At 40.6% G+C, this 24,501-nt stretch overlaps 1 protein-coding gene across 1 annotated transcript in view; it reads right to left on the bottom strand.

Moving 5' to 3' along the window:
• Window positions 1–5,581: 5,581 nt before the first annotated feature.
• The window catches only part of TMEM132C (transmembrane protein 132C), a 559,319-nt gene continuing 540,399 nt past the window's right edge, over window positions 5,582–24,501 (bottom strand). Inside the window, exons 8-9 of the mRNA XM_056821908.1 lie at window positions 21,005–21,196; window positions 5,582–8,515 (exon numbers count right to left, since the gene is read on the bottom strand). Coding sequence (XP_056677886.1) covers window positions 7,313–8,515; window positions 21,005–21,196 — 1,395 coding nt within the window. The 3' untranslated portion in view covers window positions 5,582–7,312. The remainder of the gene's footprint in view (window positions 8,516–21,004; window positions 21,197–24,501) is intronic.

The following is a 24,501-nucleotide window of genomic DNA, read 5'->3' as shown; positions in this document are numbered from 1 at the left end:
AAAGGGGACGTGGTAGTTGTATGCTCAGTGGGTAGCGACAGATTTGGAGTCAGAAAGACCTTGGTTCCAGACATGCTTCAGGCACTTATTATTAGCCAGGACAAGTCAAAACACTTCTGTTTGTCTAAGTTCCCTCATCTGCAAAATAGGGATAATAATAGTACCCATTCCCTAAGAGAAGTTTGTGAGCTTCCAATGAAATAACATTTGCACACACACACACAGCCAGAATTTTGAGAGCCAGAATCCAACACTTTAGGCAAAGGATATCTCTAGAATACTTCATTGCCTTAAGCCAGTAAGAAGCTGGTCTATAAGCCGCTAAAGAAAAGGGAGAAATATTAACAGAAGTCAGCATGTAACAACATTCCATTGTGGAATTACTTATTTCCTGGGGCTCTTGAACTTTCAATTTCAGCTTCTCTTCTGTTAAGTGACTTCTAAGGTCCCTTCCAACTCTAAATCCATGGCCCTCTGATCCTCTTATAAGACAAGTATACTATTGGGTCAGAGAGTAAACGCTGGAAAGTTCTCATTTTTTAAAAACCCTTACCTTTTGTCTTAGAATCAATATTAAGTATTGGTTCCAAGGCAGAAGAGAGGTAAGGGCTAGGCAATGGTGGTAAAGTGACTTGCCCAAGGTCACACATCTAGGAAGTGTCTGAGGCCAAATTTGAACGCTAGACCTCCTGTCTATGTTTGGTTTTCAATCCACTGAGCCATCTAGCTGACTCTGGGTCCTCTCATTTTAAAGGAGGCCCAGAGATCTGAAGTGACTTTCTTAAGGTCTTTTTTTGTTTGTAGGCCTGAAATAAAGGAATACTTTCCTTCCTCTCTCCTATTCTTTCTTCTTCCTTCCTTCATCCTTCCTTCCTTCCTTCCTTCCTTCCTTCCTTCCTTCCTTCCTTCCTTCCTTCCTTCCTTCCTTCCTTCCTTCCTTCCTTCTTCCTTTCTTTCTTTCTTTCTTTCTTTCTTTTCTCTTTCTTTCTTTCTTTCTTTCTTTCTTTCTTCTTTCTTTCTTTCTTTCTTTCTTTCTTTCTTTCTTTCTTTCTTTCTTTCTTTCTTTCTTTCTTTCTTTCTTTCTTTCTTTCTTTCTTTCTTTCTTCTTTCTTTCTTTCTTTCTTTCTTTCTTTCTTTCTCCTTTTTCTCCTCAGCCTATTTTTATTTATGAAAAGATGAAGACATAGTCTTTTCTCCTTTTTACTACCTCTCCCTCTTCTATTTAAGAAAACAAGATATTGATGAAGGAGTGCAATTGGAATCCTGTTCTTGTTCAGTTCTTATTGTCATCTGGGTGGGGAAAAATAGAATCTGAGAATATTTTAGAGTTCCTAGAGAAGAAACCAAGGATGTGTCCACTGAATGAGGTTACAGTGGAGGAGAGGAGACAACAGTCACCTGGAAAGATACCCAATTATTTGTTCACAGGCTTGGTTAATCTCAGAACAAATACAATATTGTGGAGAGTCCAAAACTAGGCTTTCCCTCTTCTCTTTAGGATTAGATCTGGAATGAGGAGGGACCTTAAGGAACATCAGGTTGCCTTTGCTTCATTTTACATTTAAGGAAATTAAGACCAAAGAGTTGAAATGACTTGACTAAGGCCATTTGGATCAGTAAGCAGAGTTGGATTTGAACTCAAGTTTTATGACTGCAGGCTCCTTACTCTGAGCTCTTGCTTTAAAAATGAGAGATTCTGAATCTGAGAATGGACACTTTTGCTTTCACCCAACAAGATCTGTACTCAAATCCAGAAATTCTAAAATTCTAAAATCCAAATATCCCAAGAGGTGTGTGTGTGTGGGGGGGCTGTTCAAGCAATTTTATATATGAAAATGTCCAGAGGATTATAATTTGATCAGTCTATTTCAGTTATGTATTACTTTTTGTGACCCACTTGAGTTTTTCTAGGCAGTTACTAGAGTAGTTTGCCATTTCCTTCTCCAGCTCACTTTACAATTGAGGAAACTGAGGCCAACAGAGTTAAGTGACTTGCTCAGGATCATACAAGTAGTAAATGTCTGAGGACAAATTTGAACCCAGGTCTTCCTGACTTCATGCTTGCTGCCCTACCCACTGTGCCAACTAGCTGCAATACAAAATAGCAAAATATGATGTGAGATGCAGCTTAAAGAGACAGCTCTTTGTGGCAGAAAGAAGCCTGGCTAAGAGGTTTCAATTCTAACTAACTGGAATAGGTTGGAGAAGGGGTCTTGGAGAGATGGTATATCTCATGGTGGAAGATCATCCCAGCTAAATTAGTGGAAGCTTGCCATTGGGGAGGCCACAGGGTAATGGATTTTTTTGGCCCTGGAAAGACCATAAACTCGAATCATCAACAGGCATCGACATCGACATCTGTGTGAAGTGAGGGAATGCCTACTCTGACCAATCACTGATCATGGAAGTACAGATGTAAATAGACAAACTCAAGTTATTTATTATTGATGAAAAGTAGTATTGTTTACAAGCATAACTGCTATTAATGATGATGGTTTTCATAATCAATTGGGCTTCTAGATGTTATTTCCTGGGGTTATTCTTGCCCTTCCCATAAAAATGGAAATTCGAGAGGAAAAGGCTCCAAACACATGGATTGGTTGGCAGCCTCTAATCGATACCATAAAAAAAATAAATGAACATTATTGGACCCTGTGCTACTGTTCAGTCTCCCAAATGACCTGTCATTTGGGGGCGATGCTGACTGCAACTGAGGAGAGTCAATGTTCACTGAGAGAAGCTCATGACTCTCTTTTCTAAGCAGGTGCTACGTTTGTTTCTCTGCTTTGCCAATAATTCCTGAGCCAATGGCCTCCATTCTCTCTTATCTCCCTACACCAAATGACAAAAGAAACTGTCAGATGAGTATGCTGGGACGGGGAAAATCCATGGTGAGAGTTCTTCTGGATCTGGATCACAGAGCCCAGCTATCCCATCTCCTCCCTTTACAGACAAAGGGCAAGCCTGCAAATTGAGAGCCCACATTGGAAATTCCCATGATGGCCAATAGAAGAAACCTGCCCCTTAGCTGCAGAGCTGAGATAGGACCCATATATAGTTATCTAGAACTTTCTTCTAGGAATATGGTCCAAATTTTAAGAAAATGATCAGTGTAATAACATGCCACTCTATTTGATGAAAAATACAAGCCAGAGTAAAGTATGGAAGGAAATGACTTTGCTTTTGTAAGCCCCAACTCTTTCAGGAGCCTGTTTATGGCCCTTGCTAGTGTGCACATAAAATGCCAACCAACAAACCCATAGCTGAGCAAGGAGAATAAGGTGAGCTGAGAGAGGAACCAGCTAGCTCTTTCAACACAACACCGGCAAGTGGACAGACTCTCATGATAACCTCTCTCTCTTTCCCTTTCTCTCTCTCTCTCTCTCTCTCTCTCTCTCTCTCTCTCTCTCTCTCTCTCTCTCTCTCTCTCTCTCTCCCTCTCTCTCTCCCTCCCCCCTCTCTCTGTCTCTCTCTCCCTCCCTGTCTCTCTCTCCATCCCTCCTTCTTTCTCTCTCTCTGTCTCTCTCTTTCTGTCTCTGTCTCTCCTCCTCATTTTCCTCTTCTCTCCCACATCCTTACTGTCTTTCTTTCTCTCTCTCTTGTCCTCTTTCTGCCCTTTCAGTTTTGGAAGAAATGGATAATTTTAAACAAAATATGTAGTTTAAAAAAGAATATCTTTTAACATGTGCCAAGCACTGTACTGAGTATTTTATATTATAATATTTAAGTATTATCTTATTCAGTCCTCAGAACAATCCTAGGAGGGAGTGACCATTATTATCTGCATTTTACAGATGAGGAAACTGAGGCAAGAAGTGGTGAAATGACTTGCCCAGGGTCACCCAGGTAAGTGAGTGTCTGAAGCTGGGTTTGAACTCAAGTCTTCTAGATGCCAAGCCCAGTACTCTAACCTCTGAGCAACCTAGTTCTCTTCCTCTTCAACCCTATCCTTGAGACCTCATGGAGCACATAGAATTCTTTTTATCATCAGTATTTTCCATGGTATATTATAGTACTTCTCCAAGTATGGTCCCAGGGCTCAGGAGGGTCCCTGTGACCCTTTCAAAGTGGCAAAACATTTTTTCATTACAATGTTATGATGTTTTAATTCCTAATATAGTAAATATTAATATAGTTCAATTAAATAAAATCTCTTGGTGGGGAGGGGTTCTCAATATTTAAGAGTATAAACAGTATCAGTGAGATGGTGTAGTGGATAAGAGAACTGTTCCTGGAGTTGGGAGGATCTGAGCTTAAATCTGGCTTCAGATACTTCCTATTTGTGTTACCTTGGGAAAGTCACTTAACTCCCCATTGCCAAAGCCTTACTGGTTTTCCACTTTAGAACCATTACTTAGCTCTGATCCTAAGAGAGAAAGTGAGGGTCAAAGAAAAGAGATAAAAGGATGCTAAGGACCCCAAATCAGAATTTTCTGGTGTGTAGTGGATAGAGGGCTGCACTTGGAATGAGGAAGTCTGGAGTTCAAATCCTATCTCTGGCACTTATGACCTAGGTGATTTTGGGCATTTCACTTCTCTCCTTCCTTCCTTCCTTCCTTCCCTCTACCATCTGGCTTCCTTAGGTTATTTCCAGCCTTATATTAAATCTATTTACCACAAAAGGCTTTTGCTAATTGCAATGTTCCCCCTCCCCCATGCTTTCCCTTTGAGATCACCTCCCATTCATCTTGTTTGAATTTTGTTTCGATAAAGTTGTTTGCACGTTGTCTCCTTCATTACATTGTGAGTTTCTTGAAAGCAAGGAATATGTTCTTATCTTTATTCATACATATTCCCATTGCTCCCACAATGCCTTCCACATAGAAGGTACTGACTATGTACTTATTGACTGATTGGATCATCTCTGAGCTTTGGTTCCCTCATCTTTATATTATGAATAATAATATTGCTAAGGGAATCTAGAAAGCACATCGGAAAGAGCACTGAGCTTAGAGTTGGGAAGACTCATCTGGCCTCAGACAATGCCTAAATGTGTGACCCTGGGCAAGTCACCGAACTGCTGCCTTCCTCAGTTTCCTCGTTTGTAAAATGGGGATCACAATAGCACCTCCTTCTCAGGGTTGTTGTGAATATCAAATGAGCCAATAATATAGGATCGATATAGGTCAGACATAAGATTTGAACTGAGGTCTTCCTGGTTCTCAGGTGCCCTCTGTACACCAAGCCATACTGTCAGGACTTAAGATCACGTCATATAGGAGAAAGTCTTAAAGTAGAAAGGCTTAAAAGTCTTATCTCTGGGCCATAGTACCTATGTGATCTCTGGCAAGTCACTGAACATCTGTGGACCTCGGTTTCCTCCACTGTAAATGGGAAGGTTAGACTGGAGAATCTCCAAGGTCTAAATCCATTGTCCTACAAGCCTTTCGTTCTCTCATGATTTGGGTGACCATCCCAGGAGGTAACTTTGGGCCCTTTCATTCTGTGTATGAAAGGAGAAGCTAGTTCTAGAACCGCCTGATGTTTCCCTTCCCTTCTCCTCCAGCAGCCTGATGACTCCCTCAGTAATTCAACAAGTCTCCTAGAGTTTGATCAAGTGACAAAAACACTCTACAAGAGGTTACCTTGTCAAGCCATGGAAAGCATTTTAATTACAGTTTGTATCACATGTATAAATAAATATGACATTCTTCCAGTCTACAATGCATTCTAGGAGGATCTTGTTAAAGGACCTGACTGGGGGACCAAGGCCCGTTCTCATCGACGCTACTGATTTTTAGCAATTAAAAAGTACCAGTGCCAATAGTTGTCTTGGGGGAATGTTCATATGCTGAAGACCGACTCCCTGTTCACCAGCAAGACAAGCCCCCTCTTCTCCCAGAACGGGCTGCCCAGGAGGACGTAGGTGTTTTGGAATTAGAAAAGGGTTTGTTCACTACTGGTCAGTCTTCTAGAAACACCAGCAATACTGTACTTTGGATGAAGGCATCTTTGCAATGTGCTGCTAGATACAATGTGCTGTTAAAAAACACAGTTGATCAACAATCTAACATAGATTTTTTTTTTTTCAGTTTGTGCTGGTACCAAAAAAAGAAAAGAAAAGAAAAGAAAAAAGAAGAAAAACCAAAGAAAACAATTTAAATATCCCAGTTTTTTCCTTATTCCGTTGATAGCTTTTACCTAGTATCTCTAGCACCTGCCCCCTTCTCCTGGGGTATAGAGGAAGATTTGGAACGTCTACTCTAATTCCTGGGCATTCCAATTCATTTCATTGCCAGTGATGACAACTGAAGTCTCTCCCTCACCCCTTCCCATAGTCCATATATGGTTGGGGAAAATTGTAAAACTCCCCCACTGGCAGCCCTGTGACCACTTAGAGGGTTGGGCTAGTCTTACTGGTTATGGCTATTCCCCGCCATCCTGCTTGAGGGAGCATGCACAGTGACCATCTCTATCAGCTGGTGGTCAATGACATCTCCTGCCCCTGGAGGAACACAGGAGCTCTGATTGGAGGATACAAACACCTATCAACAAGGCTGTTACTACCCAGAAATGATGTAATCAGATTCCACAGGAGGGCTTAGTTTAGACTACATAGAGGAGCTCATCCATCAAGGAGGAATGTAATTTACAGTTCATTTTGCAAAACAAATCCACCTCAATTCTTAGAAATGAGCACTGAAGACGAATCAAAAGGGGAAAAAAAAGAAGTGAAGGAAGGAAGGCGATAAAGGAAGAAAGGAAAAAAGAGGGGAAAATCCAATTCCGAGGAGAGATTCAGAAAGCGTTCTCAATTCCATCAGAAGAGACAACTAAAATAGATGGAAGCCTTCTTCGGACCTCCATTCTCAGTACCGCAGGCTGTCTTCAGAAGAAGAAAAGCAGAGTTAAAATGTACAATGTCTCTTAGCAGACCCTATTTTTATATTTTGCTGCTTTATTAGAAATATAAACAGATTATTGTTTATGTCTTTTTATTTGTCTTTTTGCTTTTTTTAACAAATGATTTTTGGTAACTTGTCTGTATTTTTTTTTTACTCATAAAATAATCTTCATATGCCCTCACCTTGCCCAGTTCATCACCTTGACTAGTCCATTGCTTTCTCAATTGTTTAGTCTTCAGATTGCCCCAAAATCGCAATCACCGTCTGCTGAAAAAACATATAGCAAACTGCCTTTCCCAAGCTACAGAATCTGCAATATTGTTTGTGGTGGATTCCCCTTCCTCCCCCCTCCCCACTTCTCCCACCCCCTCCTCAACCCCTACCCCACTCTAGCTTCATTGTCGGTACCAATATATAATATAGAACTGAAGGCATCAAGGTGTGGTGGGCCCTTCAGCCAGAGGACCCTACACTTTGTCTTTGAATTTCTCCAAATAGTTTCTTAGTTCTTTAGAGTCACCCAGATCCATGTCCTGGCACACCCATTTGATGTCATCATCGTTGCTACTGAGAATGGAATTGACGGTGGGGCAGCTATCATCTGGAGGTATTGTTGTGAAGGTGGTGAATTTTACCCGCTTCCTTTTGGAAGTGGGGGAGTGCAGAGGGTCAGGTTTTTGTTCTTTCTCTTGCTTCCCCCCTAAGTCAGCCGATCTGTGAATCTGACTCTGAACACTCTTCTGGGTGTTACCATTCAGGAGGAGGTGGTTGCTTTCTTCATAGCTGAGTCCCCGGTCTATAATTGTGGTGTGCTCATCTTGCTGGGGAGAAGCATCCCCAGAATTCTCCAATAGTTCAGCCTCATTGCCCAGCCAGACCCAGTCATGAGAGTGCGTCATGGTGGCCTGGCCTTCTACTGGCACTTGCTTATGACGGTATTTCAGGGCAAATGTGGCACAATTGATGAGGAAGACAAGGATGGCCAAACAGAAGACCCCCAAGAGTGCATACATCCCGATCTCGAGGTCACTTAAACCCCTGGCAGTTTGTACCAGGTCATTCTCATCCAGCCCGCCACTGCTCTTTGGGAGGTCAACTTGGGCAGGGAAATTGGTGAAGTCAATGGGGATGTTCTGGAGTTGTCCATCACCAGATAGTCTGCCGCCATCCAACTTACTATTTTTCACCACTTTATTGTTGATCATTGATTTGACTGTGGTGGTGACTTTACGGAGAACGCCCTCCTCTCTATCAATGGAAGAACCTCCAAAGTATCGTCCGTCTTGGCCATACCGCTCCTGGTCTGGCCCCTTCTGTCGACGGTCACTGGCATGGTTCTCTATCTCATCCCCATCGTAATCTCCTCCAAGGTTAGAGATGGCATCGTTCTGCCCGAATTTGACTTTGATATTGCCAACGCCCATGGCCAACACACTCTTCCGCTTAGACTTCTGACAGGCCTCTGAGATCATCATGTCGACTTTGACAATCTGCCCTTGTCCTTCCCCTTCAGCCACTATGAGGGGCCATCTCAACTCATGGCCCTGGTGCACGGACACGATGGTCTCATCCAGTGATGTGGCTGAGAGAGAGAAATCCTTGGGGTCATAAATATCCAGTGGTGTCACCGAGCCATCATTGAACTGGATCCACATGCTGACCACAGCTTCCTGAAAGGGAATTGGACAAGTTGTCATAACAATAATAATAATACCGGTGACTTTGAAAGGGCTTTACTATTTCAAAGCTATTGCACATCCACGCTCTTGCTAATCACCTGCAACAAATGTATGTGCTAGGCAGGGCTGCCATTCATTGGTTTTTTTAATAGATGGGAAAGTTGAGTCCCATTAAGGTAAAATGTTTCCCTGGTGGAGGCAGCTACAGTATAGTAGAAAGAAAATTGTACACAGAGTCATAAGGTCATAGATTTAGAGATGGAAGGGACTTTAGAGGCCAACCATCTCATTTTACAGATAAAAAAATCCCAAGTCCTTGTCCAAGGAGACTCAGATAGTAGGGATCTGAGATAAAATTTGAACCCAGATCATCTGGACTTCAAATCAGACTTATTATTTTGGCTCCACGATTGATCACTTGTGTGATTTTGTGAGTTTGAGTGAATTAATTCTCCTCTCTGGGTCTTGGTTTAGTCATCTGGAAAATGAGAGTCTTGGGCTAGATGATATGTTAAAAAAAATATCTCACCCAGGCTGGAAGTGCAGAGGCTACTTACAGGCCTGGTTCCACTTTGATGAACACGGGAGATTTGGCCTGCTCTGTTTCTGACCTGGTTCAGGTAGCCCTAAATTAGGTAAGTTGGTTCCTCCCTCCCACCCTTTCCCTCAACTTCCTTTATATCCCATTGGCTCCCTCAGAAGAGATTTCTGTGTTCCAGCATGGGGGTACCAAGCTTCAAAGGAAGCTACTGTTCCCTCCTCACCTTAGATGATCATAGATGTAAGAGTTTGTATCCTGCCTCAGATACTTAGCAGCTGTGTGACCCTAGACAAATTCCCTTATTTCTCTAAGACCTTAGTTTCCTCGGCCTCTAAGTTCCCTTTAAAATTACGATAACTGTAACCCTCTTGTCTCAGTTCTCTCATCTGTAAAATGAGGAGGTTTAATTCAGCCTCTTTTCATCCCCAAATCTGTAAGCCAATGGACCTCTCTGGGCCTCAGTTTCTCATCTGTAAAACAAAAGGGATCTTTTTAGTTCTAATCTATGATTCTATATTCCTTTGAAGACCCCCCCCCCCCACTTAGACTGTCCTGACTCTCTTAAGAATTTAAATAAAGAAGTCGTTTTGAGGAAAACATCTTATTTCTTCAGGCAGTTATCCTAACCCTAAACTCTAACCCTAACCCTTAATCCTAACCCCAACCCTAAATCCTTTAAACTAGAAACAGAGATCAGAAACCACCTGGTTTGAGGTCTGGAGATAGCTTCCTCTAGAATTGGAGCAGGAAATCAATCATACCTTTCATCAAAGGCCAATAAATCACCTTTACTTCAACAAGTACAAATGTAGATTTAACATAATTGCTATGGCCATAATCTTAAAAAAAAACCTCCAAAAAACAGAACAAAAAAAAATGAACCCAAACAACCTCAACCTCTCAAGTGCTAATTTACGTGATTTATAAAAGCTGTCACCTGAGTGTGGGAACCAGAGAAAGTCTCCCCAGAAAATGACTGACCCAAGCTGAATTGGCTAATTGCTGCCCTCTTTCCCCCTTAGTCTGTGACATGGGTTAGGGGAAGTCAGTCTACTAAATTTATAGAGATATATAGATAGGAGGGAGAGGGAGACAAAGGAGGGAGAGAGATATTAAGAAAAAGGAGAGGGAGAGCCAGTCTTTGTACACATTTTCAGTGACAAGCACTAGAAAAGAAAATAACATTCCCCTTCCCCCCTTTCTTCAAACTCCCCCAACCTCCAGGCAGATCTCTTTTTTTCCTTGCTTGCAGAAGCTACAAAGCTAATGCATTTTTCTTTTAAGCCTGAACCTATTCTACCCTTGAAGTAGTTTGGAACGCCCATTCCATTTCCATGTCAGCAAGATGCTGGTGATGGGCTGTTTCCTCCAGGACAGCGAGGAACTGGGGCTTTGGTTTAATCGTGCTGTCTTTGTTCTCTTTGGCTACTACCCACAGAAAGGACCATTGGAGGCAATCAGAAAGCAAAGGGTTGGCATGCGTAAAGGTCTGTATTTCAGCTGGATTAGAGGGTGGCTATTTATTTCTTAGGAGCAATATCTGATCTGGGAGTGGAGAGCTTTGTCCCCACCTCAGGTTCCTTCTCCTTCAGTTCTGGCCCTTGGGTTTGTGGGCTCTGGGCTTGTTGGAGGTTGATGGGTGTTCCATCTTGGACTCCAGTTCTTCAAGAAGGCTTAGGTGAACAATAGGGAGGCAGGGTAGGGAGAATGGTCTTTCGTTTCCAAGATTCCATTTTTGGAAGATCATGGCATCCTGGATTCAGAAATGGAGGGGAAGTCCTCTCAGAAGTCATCTAGTCCAATCACCTCTTTTTACTAATAAATTGAAGCCCAGGAATAGTTAAGGGACATAATGGCTATCTATGTTCAAATACTCAAAGGGCAGGCTTAAGGAGGAGGAGGAGGGATCAGACTTATTTTGTTTGGCCCTGGAAGGCAGAACCAGGAGCAGAGGCCACAAGGGACAGAGAGGCTCATTTAAATCTGAAGTCAGGAAAAATTCCCAACAATTGATGTTATGGTTGTTCATTCTTTTGGTCACGTTTGACTCTTTGGGGCCCATTTGGAATTTTCTTGGCAATGATAATGGAGTGATTTGCCATTTCCTCCTCCAGCTCTTTTTAGAGAGGAAAAAATTGAGGCAAAGAAGGTTAAGTGACTTGGCTCGAGTCATATAGCTAGTAAATGTGTGGGATGGGATTTGAACTCAGTCTTCCTGACTCCAAGTTTGGTGTTTTATCCAATGGGCTCTCCAGATGCCCATTCAGTAGAAAGGGCTTAACAAATGCTGGACTGATTCATTTACTGATTAGTAAATTAATAGACATACTTAACATGGGAGAAGTCTGGGGCCAGAAAGAAGGGACTCATCCAAGACCACCCAGGCAATGTGGTAGCAGATCAAATTGTTAAGAAAAAGGATTGTTTCATTTTTGTCTTGCCCAGTGCCTGGCACATAGTAGTACTTTAAACATTGTTGATTGACTGAGAGTGGCAGAGACAAGATTTGAACTTAGATCCTCTGACTTCAAATCAAGCACCCTTTCCTAAAATGAGGATATTATAAAGCATTTGGCAAACTTTAAAGTGCTACATAATGGCAAGTGGTTGTTGCTGTTATTATGCTTATTATTATTATTTCCTCTTCCTGTCTCTGCAAAGAATGTGTGGTAGCTCGAATCCCTATGGTATATTGGAAAGAGCTGAGTTCAAATTCTATCTCCTGTGACTTTGGGCAAGTTCTCATGGATGTGCCTCAGGCTCCTCATCTGTTCTATGAGGGAGCTGGACTAGATGGCCGCCAGTGACCTCTCCATCTCTATGGCGATGATCCTACCACTGATGTAGCCACTGGAACTTTGGGCCATCCTTTCCTCACTGCTGCCTTCCCCCATTTCCAGCTTTTTCTCTCCATCATCTCCTGGCTTAGACCCCACTTCTATGCCCACACACTCATTATCCCCCCTCCAGCGGTGAAAGCCCAGTGCTGTTGGCAGCTTATTCTCTGAAAGCACAGACATCGCTTGTATCTGTCCCAAGCTCTCATCAGTCTGCATGCCAGTGCCTTGGAACAATCTGGATGAACATTCCGTGCGGGGGTCGACCTCCCCAGCCTGTTACAGCACAATCATTGCACAAATTTACAGAATCGTCCTGGTTTCCATTTGTTACATTCAGGTTATAAACAAAGGGAATTGCTCGGCTTCTGGTTAATTTAGACCATTTCTCTCAAAACAATGAGGGATGGTGAGCTTAGCAGTAGACTTGAGTGGGTAGAATATTTAATTTCCAAAGAGTGATCTGGAAAGGCTTTAGGGACTTGCAGAGGGAAAATCTATAACAGCCTGGTAAGAAGAGAGGCCAAAGGACTCGGGGACTCACATGGGATTGAAAATTTGAAGTGAAGGGGTCACTCTCAGAGGGTAATGAGGCCACAAGAGGGAGAAAATGGGAAGGATGAGAAAACTGTGCAAGGATGGTTACGCTATAGGGCTAGGGATAATCTAAAACACTTCGTACTCGTGAACCTGAAGGGTTTGACTGACCTCTGAGGTGCTTTCCAGCTCTTGAGCTATGAACCTCCAAAATAGAAACATTTAGAAGATAGGTTCTTTTTTTTTTAAATTTTTTTATTTTATTGATTAGTTAAGAAAATAGAAGAGGGGTTCTTAACCTTTTTTTGTGTGTGTCCTAAACCTCTTGGGTGGGCTGATGCTCCTTTCTCAGAATTTTCTTTATTTAATAACTGAAAAATATATTACTTTCAATGAGAGGATAGTGGAAATGAAATTTTAATTGTTTTTTTTCTCTTTGAAATTCACAGATTCCTTGAAATCTATCTATGAACTCTGTGGGAGCCTGTAGATCCTAGATTAAGAAACCTTAAGCTAGAATTCGCATTGTTAAAGGGAACCTGTCTTTAACAGAGGAGACATATTCTATATCCCCTCCATGATAGAGTCAGACATCTTTGGTGTATATATAAAATACCCTGTTTTATTCATACACTGAAAAATGATAAATCCTCAGTGGATGGAGAGTCAGGCCTAGAGATGGGAAATCCTGGGTTCAAATCTGGCCTCAGACACTGCCTAGCTGGGTGACCCTGGGCAAGTCACTTAACCCCCATTGCCTTAGCCCTTACCACTCTTCTGCCATGGGACCAATACATGGTATTGATTCTAAGATGGAAGAGAAGGGCTTAAAAAAAATTAAATCTATTAAATTCTAAGGCCCAAGAGACATGTTGAGTCACAGTTATCTTGTTTCTCATGCTGATTTCTCTTCAGGAACTGCCTGTAGATAATTGGATCAACATAAAATAAAGGCAGACAGTCCAAATTCTCAACAAAGCCCCAAACTGAAACCCTCATGCTCACGCAAAAGTTTGGGTTACATTCTCCCAATCAGCTCACAAAAGGGAAGTGGAATATAGGGTTTCTCAAGAAAAACCAGTGAATTTCCCCAAACTCTAAAAGATTTAAAAAAAAAAGAAGAAAAAAAATACCTGCCCAGAAATGATTTAGGAGTCTGTCCTTCCCAGAGGCATTTCTGCAAATCAGATGAACTGCACCAATAAATCCCCTTTGATTCCCATGACAAGGTCCTCCAATTACTATCAAGAGATGAAGATGGATTGGAGCCTTCTTATCTGTAAAAAGGCTGCCCTTCCCCAAACACTTCAAGAGCTGAGATGACAATTGCTCATGAAGCTCATTAATTACCTACTCCAAGTAAACACTCCTCAGGTCTAGCTGACTCGCTCTCCTTTCTTTGCCTTCCTCTTTCTTATCTGGTTCTCTCTCTCTCTCTCTCTCTCTCTCTCTCTCTCTCTCTCTCTCTCTCTCTCTCTCTCTCTCTCTCTCTCTGTCTCTCTCTCTCTCTGTCTCTCTCTCTCTCTCTCTCTCTCTCTCTCTCTCTCTCTCTCTCTCTCTCTCTCTCTCTCTCTCTCTCTCTTTCTCTCTCTGTCTCTCTCTTTAAAATCCAGTAGTCACAACCTCCCCTAACTTAGTGTCACTGAGATGAGTAGAACATATAATTCTCCCTGAATGGACTGGGAATCAGAGAAGGTCATTATTAGCTCACTCCTAATGGCAGGGTTGACAAAATTCAAGACCAGTGAAGGATGGGTGGGCTCCCAGAGTCACCAGTGATTTCCAGATAGCATGCTGCCCATTGGAAGATGTGGGAGGCAGCCAGATAACCTTTTACCTCTATCTTCATCTTCACCTGTCTGTCCTTCCATTACTCCCTTGTTTTAAAAACCCCAATATTCTGTCTTTGAATCAATTTGGTTCTAAGGTAGAAGAGCAAAAAGGACTAGGCAATAGGGCTAAAGTGAATTGCCCAAGGCTATACAGTTAGAAAATGTCTAAGGCTACATTTGAACCCAGGACCTTCCATCTCTAGGGCTGGCTTTCTATCCACTGAGTCACCTAGTTGCCCATACTTTCCCCTTTAGATTCTCTCAATAGCTTGGTGACAACTTTGCATAGCAATTCTGCTCTTTCTACCTACTGTATAAATGGAGATTTTGAACTTTTGACTTAATTCCCCAGAAGTCCTTAATATTTCCCCAAATTCCCTATAATCTCTCCTGCTTCTCCATGTTGGTGGGGTCACGTTATTGGTTTTTAACTGGTGGTGATACCTCCCACACTTTTTGGACGTGATCATCAGCAATGATGGTGGTGAATGGGGATTTTGAGAATGGCTAACCAGCCATGGGCACGTGGTTTTTATTTTGTATCCTCTTTATTCTTTGATTTCTAATGATCATTTAATAAACTTCATAAAATATAATATTTTTATTATTAGAGATTATAAATTTACCACCAAAAAATACTACCAAACAGTTGGTTGCCCCAAACTTATGGCTATGGAGGATGCGTGCCCCTAAAGCTCCTTTCCTCAAAGTCATCAATTCAACTCCAAACACTTATCAAATATCTATTCTGTACAAAGGGAGGAAAAAAAGAGTAAAAAAAACCCAATTGTCTAAAAAAGAAACTCGCAAGTCACTGAACATTGTTGTTCACTTGAGTTTGAGTCAGTTTCAGAGCTAACTCTGGGGCTATGAGGAAGTAGTTTTATCTCTCTGCCCTGCAGTTTCCTAATTTGTCAAGCCTAGTAATACATGTATATGTATTATTAATAATAAGTGTGAGATATCACAAAGATAGTAATGAATGTGAGAATCAAAGGAGATCGCTCAGCCAGAACCATTTAAAATAGAAAAATACTGAAAAATAAATTAATAATTTAATTTTTAAAATAATGTAAGCCACTCTTACTAACATATATCTGATCAGACAATTTAAAATTTTGCTTTTGTTCACTTTTAATAAGTGTCATCTTTTTGACCTTTCTCATTTGTGTAGCTTTTTATCCCCTCAGCCCCCTGATTCCTTGATACCTCTAAACTACCAACATACAACACACAAAGAGAATGTGGACATTAAGAAGATCCAAAGGAGAAAAATCTAGAAGCAGTAAGTCTTTCTTGTTCATTGAAAATCCCAGGAAACAGTTTGGAAAAGCATTAAAAGCATTTTTTTAAACCCTTACCTTCTGTCTTGGAATACTGTGTATTGATTCCAAGGCAGAAGCGTGGTAAGGGCTAGGTAATGGGGGTTAAGTGACTTGCCTAGGGTCACACAGCTGGGAAGTGTCTGAGGCCATATTAAAAGCATTTTTGATAGAATTTTTGCTTTAAAATTTGAGGATCCCCGATGTAGTCTAAGAGTCTTTCATTTGCCATCTTTTTAATCTTTTCCTCTTTGTATTTATGCCCCTGTGTTGCCAAATCAAGGAACAGTTATTCTCTCTCTCTCTCTCTCTCTCTCTCTCTCTCTCTCTCTCTCTCTGTCTCTCTCTGTCTCTCTCTCTCTCATCTCTTACTGTCTCATATTTACTTCTGTCTCTGTCTTGTTTCTGTAACTTTGTCTTTCTCTCCTTTCTCTTCTCTAATACCATCCCTATCTGTGTCTGTCACTGTCTCTATTTCTGTCTGTCTCCTCTCTCTTCTCTGTCTCTCTTTCCCTGTTTCTGTCCCTCTCTTTGTCACTGTCTCTTTTTCGCTTTTACTGTCACTCTCTTTCTGACCCTGTTTCTTTGTGCCTCTCTGTCTCCATTCTCTCTTCTCTGCTGCCAACCTTGTCTCTATCACTGTCTCTGTTATCTCTATTCTGTCTTCTCCTGTGTCTTCCTGAATGTCTGCCTCTTTGTCTGTCTGTCTCGCTGTCCTGTCTGTTTCCCCCCTCCCTGTTTCTGTCTGTTTCCTTGCCCCTCCTCCCTGCCTCCCTTTCTCTTTCTGTCCCTCTGTCTTCCTCTCTCCTTCCTTCTCTCTGTCTCTCTCTAAGCAAAATGTCTTTGGTTAGCCTGTAATGGATGAAAAGATCAGTCTTGAAATCACTCCCTATACAAGATACTTCTCTCTATCATCCTCTATATACCTTGTGCTCACATGAAGGCCTGCGGCACATTTAACCTTCCTCTACACTGGCACTGGTGAAATCCATCATTGTCAACTGTTTGTGTACTTTAACATCAGTGTAATGGTTCTGACCCAGGGCATAGCTCTTCAGTTCATCCAATTCAACGTTTCTCTTACAAGAAAGGCAGCAAGCTGGGCACTGGGTAGATACAAAGGTCTGAAATGATAGCTGCTGCTCTCTGGGAGCTCAAATCCTGCTAATATTCAGGTACAATGGGAGTGGGGAATTTAAATACGTGCTACAAGGCAGTGTTACAGGGACAAAAGAGAGCTCCAGAAAAAAGTCCTCTAGGAAAATAGGAGAAAAGCAAAGCTATCCACTCGAGGGGAGAAGAAGTTTTAGAGGGGATTTGGCTCTTGAGTTAAGGCTATTTGGAAAGCACTGAAATTTAGAAGTTGCTAACATTTTATATAGCACTTTTGAAAGGCTGCAATTAAAAAAAATTCTCCATTAAAATATTAGTAGAATTTTCACTCTTTTAGCAGCCCAGAAACTAGTTGGCAAGATATAATTAACTTGCCATAATTAGTTAAATATGGAAACTACCAGATGGCATATTACCCTCATCTGTTATCAAGTGTCTGGAAACCAGGTTAGTTCTTTCATGGTCTAACTCTTTTCTTCTCCAGATAGTGACCTATTCAAAGTGTCTCAAGCTCTCGGTCTTCCCATTATAGTTGAAAGCCTGTGATCTCTGCACGTGAGGCCAGTGTCAGGATATCTCAGCCCCCACAATTGATTTGAGGACTTGATTAGTGCTACTTTCCATTGGTACCATTTTATGCTACTTGCCTTGGACACCAGGATGTCATTGTAGGAAATAGTGTGTCTAGAAAATCACAAGACCATTGATTTGAAGTAATAGGAGACCTTAAAGGTCATTAATTCTAACATATTGTTATAATTAATATTTTCTAATATAATTAATATATTAGTTTATCATTATTAAGTAATAAAAAGCAGGCCAGAGAAAGAAAAGGTCGTAGCCACTTGTGTAGCCAGTAGCTACCCCCATCAAGTTGACCCCAGCCCTGAACCTGGTAGCATGCCTACTAAATGCAGGATTCCAAGAGAAAAGACTCTACTTTCAATTTATGCTCTTTGTGATGTCCCTATCCCATGCCTCTTTGATTGGAGGACTCTACCCTCAGTCTAGAAGCTGGGGGAGAGATAATTCCTTTTCTCTTAGACACCATTTTTGTTGCCTATAACTATACCATAAAGTGGGAATTTCTTTTGAATCAGTTGAACTGAATGACTACCAAAGTCCCTTCCAACTCTCAAATTTTGTGATTCTGTATTTGTTTATAAGTGCTTAATTAATGCTTTTTTAATGCATTCATTCATTTGTATCATCCAGTTAAGAAAAATACTAGCAAAAATCGAGTAAAACCATGCATCATAGACTTAGAGCCAAAAGGAAACTTAGAAGATAATTAGTTTAACCTCTTTATTTTATAGGTGAGGAAACTGAGGCCCAGAGAAGGGGAAATGGTTTACCCTACACCACAATGCAGTTTAAGGGGTAGAGGTAGACTTTGAAGCCACATCCTCTGGGTCTAAATCCAAGGTACTTTCCAGACACCATACCTCCAGAAATAAGAAAGAATGGAACGATAGCCCATTTGGGCCATTTCTCTGGTCCAAGGTCTCTGCCTTGACTGATCCAAGCTGGAAATGGTATAAGGACTATTGCCAGTCAGCTCTACAAAGACCCTCCTTATTGCTGTGCACAGAAACACTATGTGAGACTCCCTGAACCGGGCGCCATAACTAGGCAGGATTTGTGGGTTTGGCTCTGTCAAGCTCAATGCTGGCTCCGCATCTGTCAAGATGAAAGATTCCCCACAGGAAGTACTGAAGGAGGAAGGCAGAAATGGGTTAATTACACAATACAGGGATGATTCCGGCAGGAAATAAATTAAACAGATGGGCGGCCTGTCCCCCTTCCAGCTTGGATGTTGTCTTGCCACTAACCACTCCGTTATAAAACCCATCTGAATGGGTTTGCGCTCCAGAAAATTAGGTAGAGATAATCATGAAAACAAGCTATAAAACCAACGTGAATTCTTTTCTGTTTTGTGGAACGAGGCAAAATAAATCTGGTGGTAACAGTGAATGAGCAGCAGCTTTATTTCTCAGCATTAGAGCTGGTTCAGCAGGGCCTGGATCACACTGGGAGTTGGGATTGGGATTGCCACTTTTGCTTTTTGACTACTGCTCTCTGTTTCTCGTTCCCAGGCTGCCTGTGCTTAGAGACTCGCTGCCTATGAATGCCTTAAAGAACCATTTTTCTCTCAATGAGTTATGAACTGAAGTATGGGCTGCATATTGTGATATCATGAGCGCCCCATTCCTAGAGCTGTGCAAGTAGTGATGATCAACCATGGCTGACATTGATACATGAATGCATTAGGCAACATAGTAAATTAAGTTAGTAAATGAGGGGCAGCTAGGGAGTATAGTGGATAGAGTGCCAGTCCTGGAGATGGGAGGTCTTGGTTTCAAATATGGCCTCAGATGTGTCCTGGTTATGTGTGCCCCTGGGTAAGTCACTTAACCCCATTGCCTAGGCTTTGCTGCTTATCTATCTTAGAATTCATACTAAAAAAGGAGAGGGTTAAAAAATTAGTAAAAAAGAATTAATGAAGCACATATTATTTGCCAAGTGCTGTGCTAAGTGCTAGGAAATGTGAAAAAGGCTTAAAAAATGGTTGTTGATCTCAAGGAGCTTCTGTTCTAATGGAGCAGATAACATAAAAATGTGTACATATAAACACATACACAAAAATATATTATATATGTTAGAAGATATATTTCATACCATATAATACAACATATATTACATATTCATATAGTTTGTATTATATAATATTATATTTAATATAGAACAACACATCATTAATACCATTATTTATTTTATCATTTATATTACTTAATATTTATTTTATTTACATATAAATATATTACATATTGTATAATATGTAATTTATTATTTTTATTATAATTTGTTACATATATTTTATAATACATCATAATAGTTTATAATTTATATTTTATATTTCAATATATTTTGTTATCAATTATATTATACAATGATATATATCATTATACAATGAAATATATTATACAATGATATATACAATATATATTTAATATATTATAAACTCTATGGATATGTAATATATGTTGTATTATAAGGTATACACATATTATTGTATAATATATTTTATATATAATGCAGCATAGTATATAATATATATTATATGTTTTGGGGTTTTGGTTTTATAAGATTATTCACCTAAAATGAATATTATGGAAATATATTTTGCATAATAATACATGCATAATTCAGAAAATGAAAAATAAAATGCCTACATATATGTGTGCTTATATGTATATGTGCTATTATATGTACCCATATAATATGTATGGATATGATTTATGAATGAACATATCTAAAGGCAATTATATAACATGGGGTTATATCTATAAAACATGTATTATATAAATTATAAATGTATCTAATCACACATGTATATTCCCATAAAGTTTCATTGACTCAGAAATGCTTTAGCATAAAGGCATATGTTTTAGAAGCTTAAAACTGCACTCAGAATTTTAGGAGTCTCTGTATAGAGTGTCAATGGAACAATCCAAGTGGAAGCCCAAGCAGTAGAGGAGGGACTTCCTGTAGGGACTTCCTGTAGAAGGGAAGATTTAAGTTGAGATTTGAAGGAAATCAGGGAGGTCATGAAGTAGAGATGAAAGGGAGAGCATTCCAGGCATGGGGGAGAGCCAGTGGAGAGGCATGAGATGAGGTAATAGAGTGTTATGTTCAATGAATGGCCAAGAGTCACTAGACAGGAGAGAGAGAGAGAGAGAGAGAGAGAGAGAGAGAGAGAGAGAGAGAGAGAGAGAGAGAGAGAGAGAGAGAGAGAGAGAGAGAGAGAGAGAGAGAGAGAGAGAGAGAGAGGAGAAGGCGAGAGAGGTCTTTCGAGTAAGGTAGAAGAAGACTAGAAAGGTAAGATGGAACTGGGTTAGGAAGGGCTTTGAATGCCAAAAAGAGCATTTTGCATTTGATCCTGGAGGCAATAGGGAGCCACTGGAATTCATTGAATATGGGGTGTGTAGTATGGTCAAATCTATATTTCAGGGGAGCTCAGTTTGACTATTGAGTAGAGAATGGGTTGGCATGGGGAGGGATTTGAGACACACAAATATGGAATGAGAAGGGGAACGAAGTATTATGAAATAAGGAGGTCACAGATCTATTTTCCTCTGACCTAATGAGGTTACATCTTCCATCAAATTGCCCCATTATGCGAACTCCAGCATATACTGGAGAGAACAAGCCTTGGGGGTTACATTATGGGAGGAGAGAGTTGTCACATCTGGGTCTCTCGACTTCCACCTGAAGTGGCCCCCTCACTCCCATCCTACCTGCTTGGGGGTATGCAGCAGCTCCTCGGCCATGGCTGTAGCGGTGATTGCCTTGTTAATTTCAGAGCTGGGCTGGAGGAAGACCGACAGCCCTGCCACCAGCTGGACACCGAGGTCCGTCACGGCCACCTTGTCATCCAAGACTGTCACGGTCTTCTCAGCCAGGATGGAATCGGAGAGGGGTGACAGAACCTTTGGGGTTGGGACACAAAACAAAGGCAGAGGTATCAGAATGGATTGACTGACTGCTAGAAATGTTCTCTGGCTCTTTAAAGTCCTCCCCAGCCCAGATCAACCTTTTTACCTGGGGAAACTTGATCCCTTCACTGGGATGAAAACACAAGCCAAGAATCACAATCTTACTCTTCTGCTAGACCTCCCTCCTCAATGTTCCCTGTCTACTAATTTGTCTATTGAGCATTCAGTTTTTTTTTATTTCTTTTTTTTAAAATATATTTTATTTGATCATTTCCAAGCATTATTCGTTAAAGACATAGATCATTTTCTTTTCCTCCCCCCCCGCCCCCCCCATAGCCGACGCGTAAGTCCACTGGGCATTAGATGTTTTCTTGATTTGAACCCATTGCTTTGTTTTATTTATTATTTATTTATTGTATTTGCATTAGAGTGTTCATTTAGGGTCTATCCTCTGTCATGTCCCCTCAACCTCTGTATTCGGGCAGTTGCTTTTTCTCGGTATTTCCACTCCCATAGTTTATCCTTTGCTTATGAATGGTGTTTTTTTCTCCTGGATCCCTGCAAGTTGTTCAGGGACATTACACCACCATTTATGGAGAAGTCCATTACATTCAATTGTACCACAGTGTATTAGTCTCTGTGTACAATGTTCTCCTGGTTCTGCTCCTCTCGCTCTGCATCACTTCCTGGAGGTTGTTCCAGTCTCCATGGAACTCCTCCACTTTATTATTCCTTTGAGCACAATAGTACTCCATCACCAACATATACCACAGTTTGTTCAGCCATTCCCCAATTGATGGGCATCCCCTCGTTTTCCAGTTTTGGGCCACCACAAAGAGCGCAGCTATGAATATTTTTGTACAAGTCTTTGTGTCCATTATCTCTTTGGGGTACAGACCCAGCAGTGCTATGGCTGGGTCAAAGGGTAGATATTCTTTTGTCGCCCTTTGGGTTTAGTTCCAAATTTGAGCATTCAGTTTTACCTCATTTTATGAAAAAGGAGGCAGTTCTGGAGAATTTGAACCTAAGAAAAGAACCTTAAAAAAACCAAAACAACCTCTTACTTCCTGCCTTAGAATCCACACTAAGTATGAGTTGCAAGGCAGAAGACTGCTAAGAGGCAGGCAACTGTCATTAAATGACTTGTCCACAGTCAGCTAGGAAGTATCTGAGATCACATTTGAACCCAGGACCTCTTATCTCCAGACCTGGCTTACTATCCATGAAGCCCCCTAGCTGGCCCTATAAGAGCCTTAAAAAATATCTCAAATCACATTTTATAGGCATGGGGAGAAATTCACTGTTCAGAGGAAACATGAGGCCAGAATATGCCAAGTAACCAAGAGCTAAAGAAGGTCAGTTAAGATGTTTCTGTGCATCAGAGTCCTTTTGCCATATAAACAATCACCTCCATCCCTAAGAGAACCTATCTGCTGGCACCATAGAATAAACCCTGACCATTGGAATGGGAAGACTTGAGCTTCAGGTACTCCACAGTACTGGACTGTGCTGTGACCTTGGACAACTCACTTCCCCTCTAAAGACTATAATTTCATACCCTAGAAGATGAAATGGTTGGATTCAATGAACTTTAAGGTCACTTCCATGTTTTACAGTCTAAACTGTTTCCCTAAACTGAGCTCTCAAATTTAGATTTGTGAACCCAAATTTATAAGAATGAGTCATTCTTCAATTGATAAATAGTGGAAGATAAGAATAGTTTTCTAAGGAAGAAATCTAGACCATCAATAATCATATAAAATGGTCAAAATGACCAATAATTAAAGAAATACATGTTAAAGCAATTCTGAGGATCTACCTCACACTCATTAGATTGGCCAAGTTGGCTAAAAAAGGAAAATGACAAATGTCGGAGGGGATGCGGGAAAACAGGCACATTAATGCACTGTTGGAAAAGTTGTGAATTCTTCCAGCCATTCCGGAAAGCAATTGGGAACTATGCCCAAGAAGTTATTCAACTGGGCATACCCTTTGACCCAGCATTACCACTACTAGGATTATTTTCCAAAGAGCTCAAACAAAGAGAAGGACCTATATGTACAAAAATATTTATAGCAGTTCTTTATGTTGTGGCAAAGAACTAAAAACAAAGGGGACACCAATTATGGCATTTGAATAATGAAATGTTATTATTCTGTAAGAAATTACAACAGATACATTTTCTTTTCTTTCTTTGTTTGTTTGTTTTAAATTTTCTTTTTATTTTAATGCAACACGCTTCCATACTGCTCATTGTTGTAAGAGCAAAGATATACGTAACCAAAATCCCAAAATAAAATAAAAAATACACTGATGTACTGATGTGAAAGACTCCAAAGATTCTTTCTCTGGAGCAGTCCTTGACAGCATTCCTTGTCATAAGTCTTTCAGGATTGTCCCAGATGATTGCACTGCAGAGAGTAGCCACATTTTCACAGATAATCACTGTAGATATTGCTGCTGTCATATACCATGTTCTCCTGGTTTTGCTTATTTCACTCTGCTGCAGTTCCTGCAGATCTTCCCAGCTTTTTCTGAAATCTTCCTGCTTATCATTTCTTATAACACGATAGTATTCTGTCACCAACACATACCACAATTTGTTCAGTTGTTCTCTAATTGACGAATCCCTTCCATTTCCAATTCCAATTCCCTTACTAAAAGAGCTGCCTTAAATATTTTTGTACAAGTAGGTCCTTTCCCCTTTTTTATTATCTCTTTGGGATACAGACCCAGCAGTGGTATTCCAAGATCAAAGGGGGTGCACAGTTTTATAGCCCTTTGGGCATAGTTCCAAATTGCCAAGAGATATCTTTTCTGAGAAATTTGGGAAGACCAGTATGAATTGATGCAGAGCAAAGTGAGAAAAACTGAGAGACCAATTTATACAATAACAAAATTATTATACCAATAACTTTGAATGTCAAAATGATTAGCCATGATTCTAGTAGACCAATAATGAAGCATGCTGCCCATCTCCAAACAGGTTGTATAAGAAGATATCTATTTTTGGATATGGCTATTTTGGAAATTTGTTTTGCTTGACTATGCATATATGTTACCATGTTTTGTTTTTCTTTTATTTGATGGGGAGGTATGAAGGAGAGAAAAATAAATATTTGCTAGTTAAAAATATATTTAAAAATTTAAATGAAGGGATTAGGCTCCTATCAATTGGAGCTTTCCAAGACTAGAATGAGTTATCTCTAGAGAGAGTGTGTTCAGTATTACCCACGATCTCAAGCAGAGGTTGGATGACCAGGGATTAAGGATATTGTAAATAGGAATCTGCTCAGTTT

The sequence above is a fragment of the Monodelphis domestica genome, chromosome 3 (assembly GCF_027887165.1).
Source record: "Monodelphis domestica isolate mMonDom1 chromosome 3, mMonDom1.pri, whole genome shotgun sequence".
Classification (NCBI taxonomy): domain Eukaryota; kingdom Metazoa; phylum Chordata; class Mammalia; order Didelphimorphia; family Didelphidae; genus Monodelphis; species Monodelphis domestica.
Note: the sequence above shows the minus strand (reverse complement) of the source record. Positions and strands in the feature narration are given on the sequence as shown.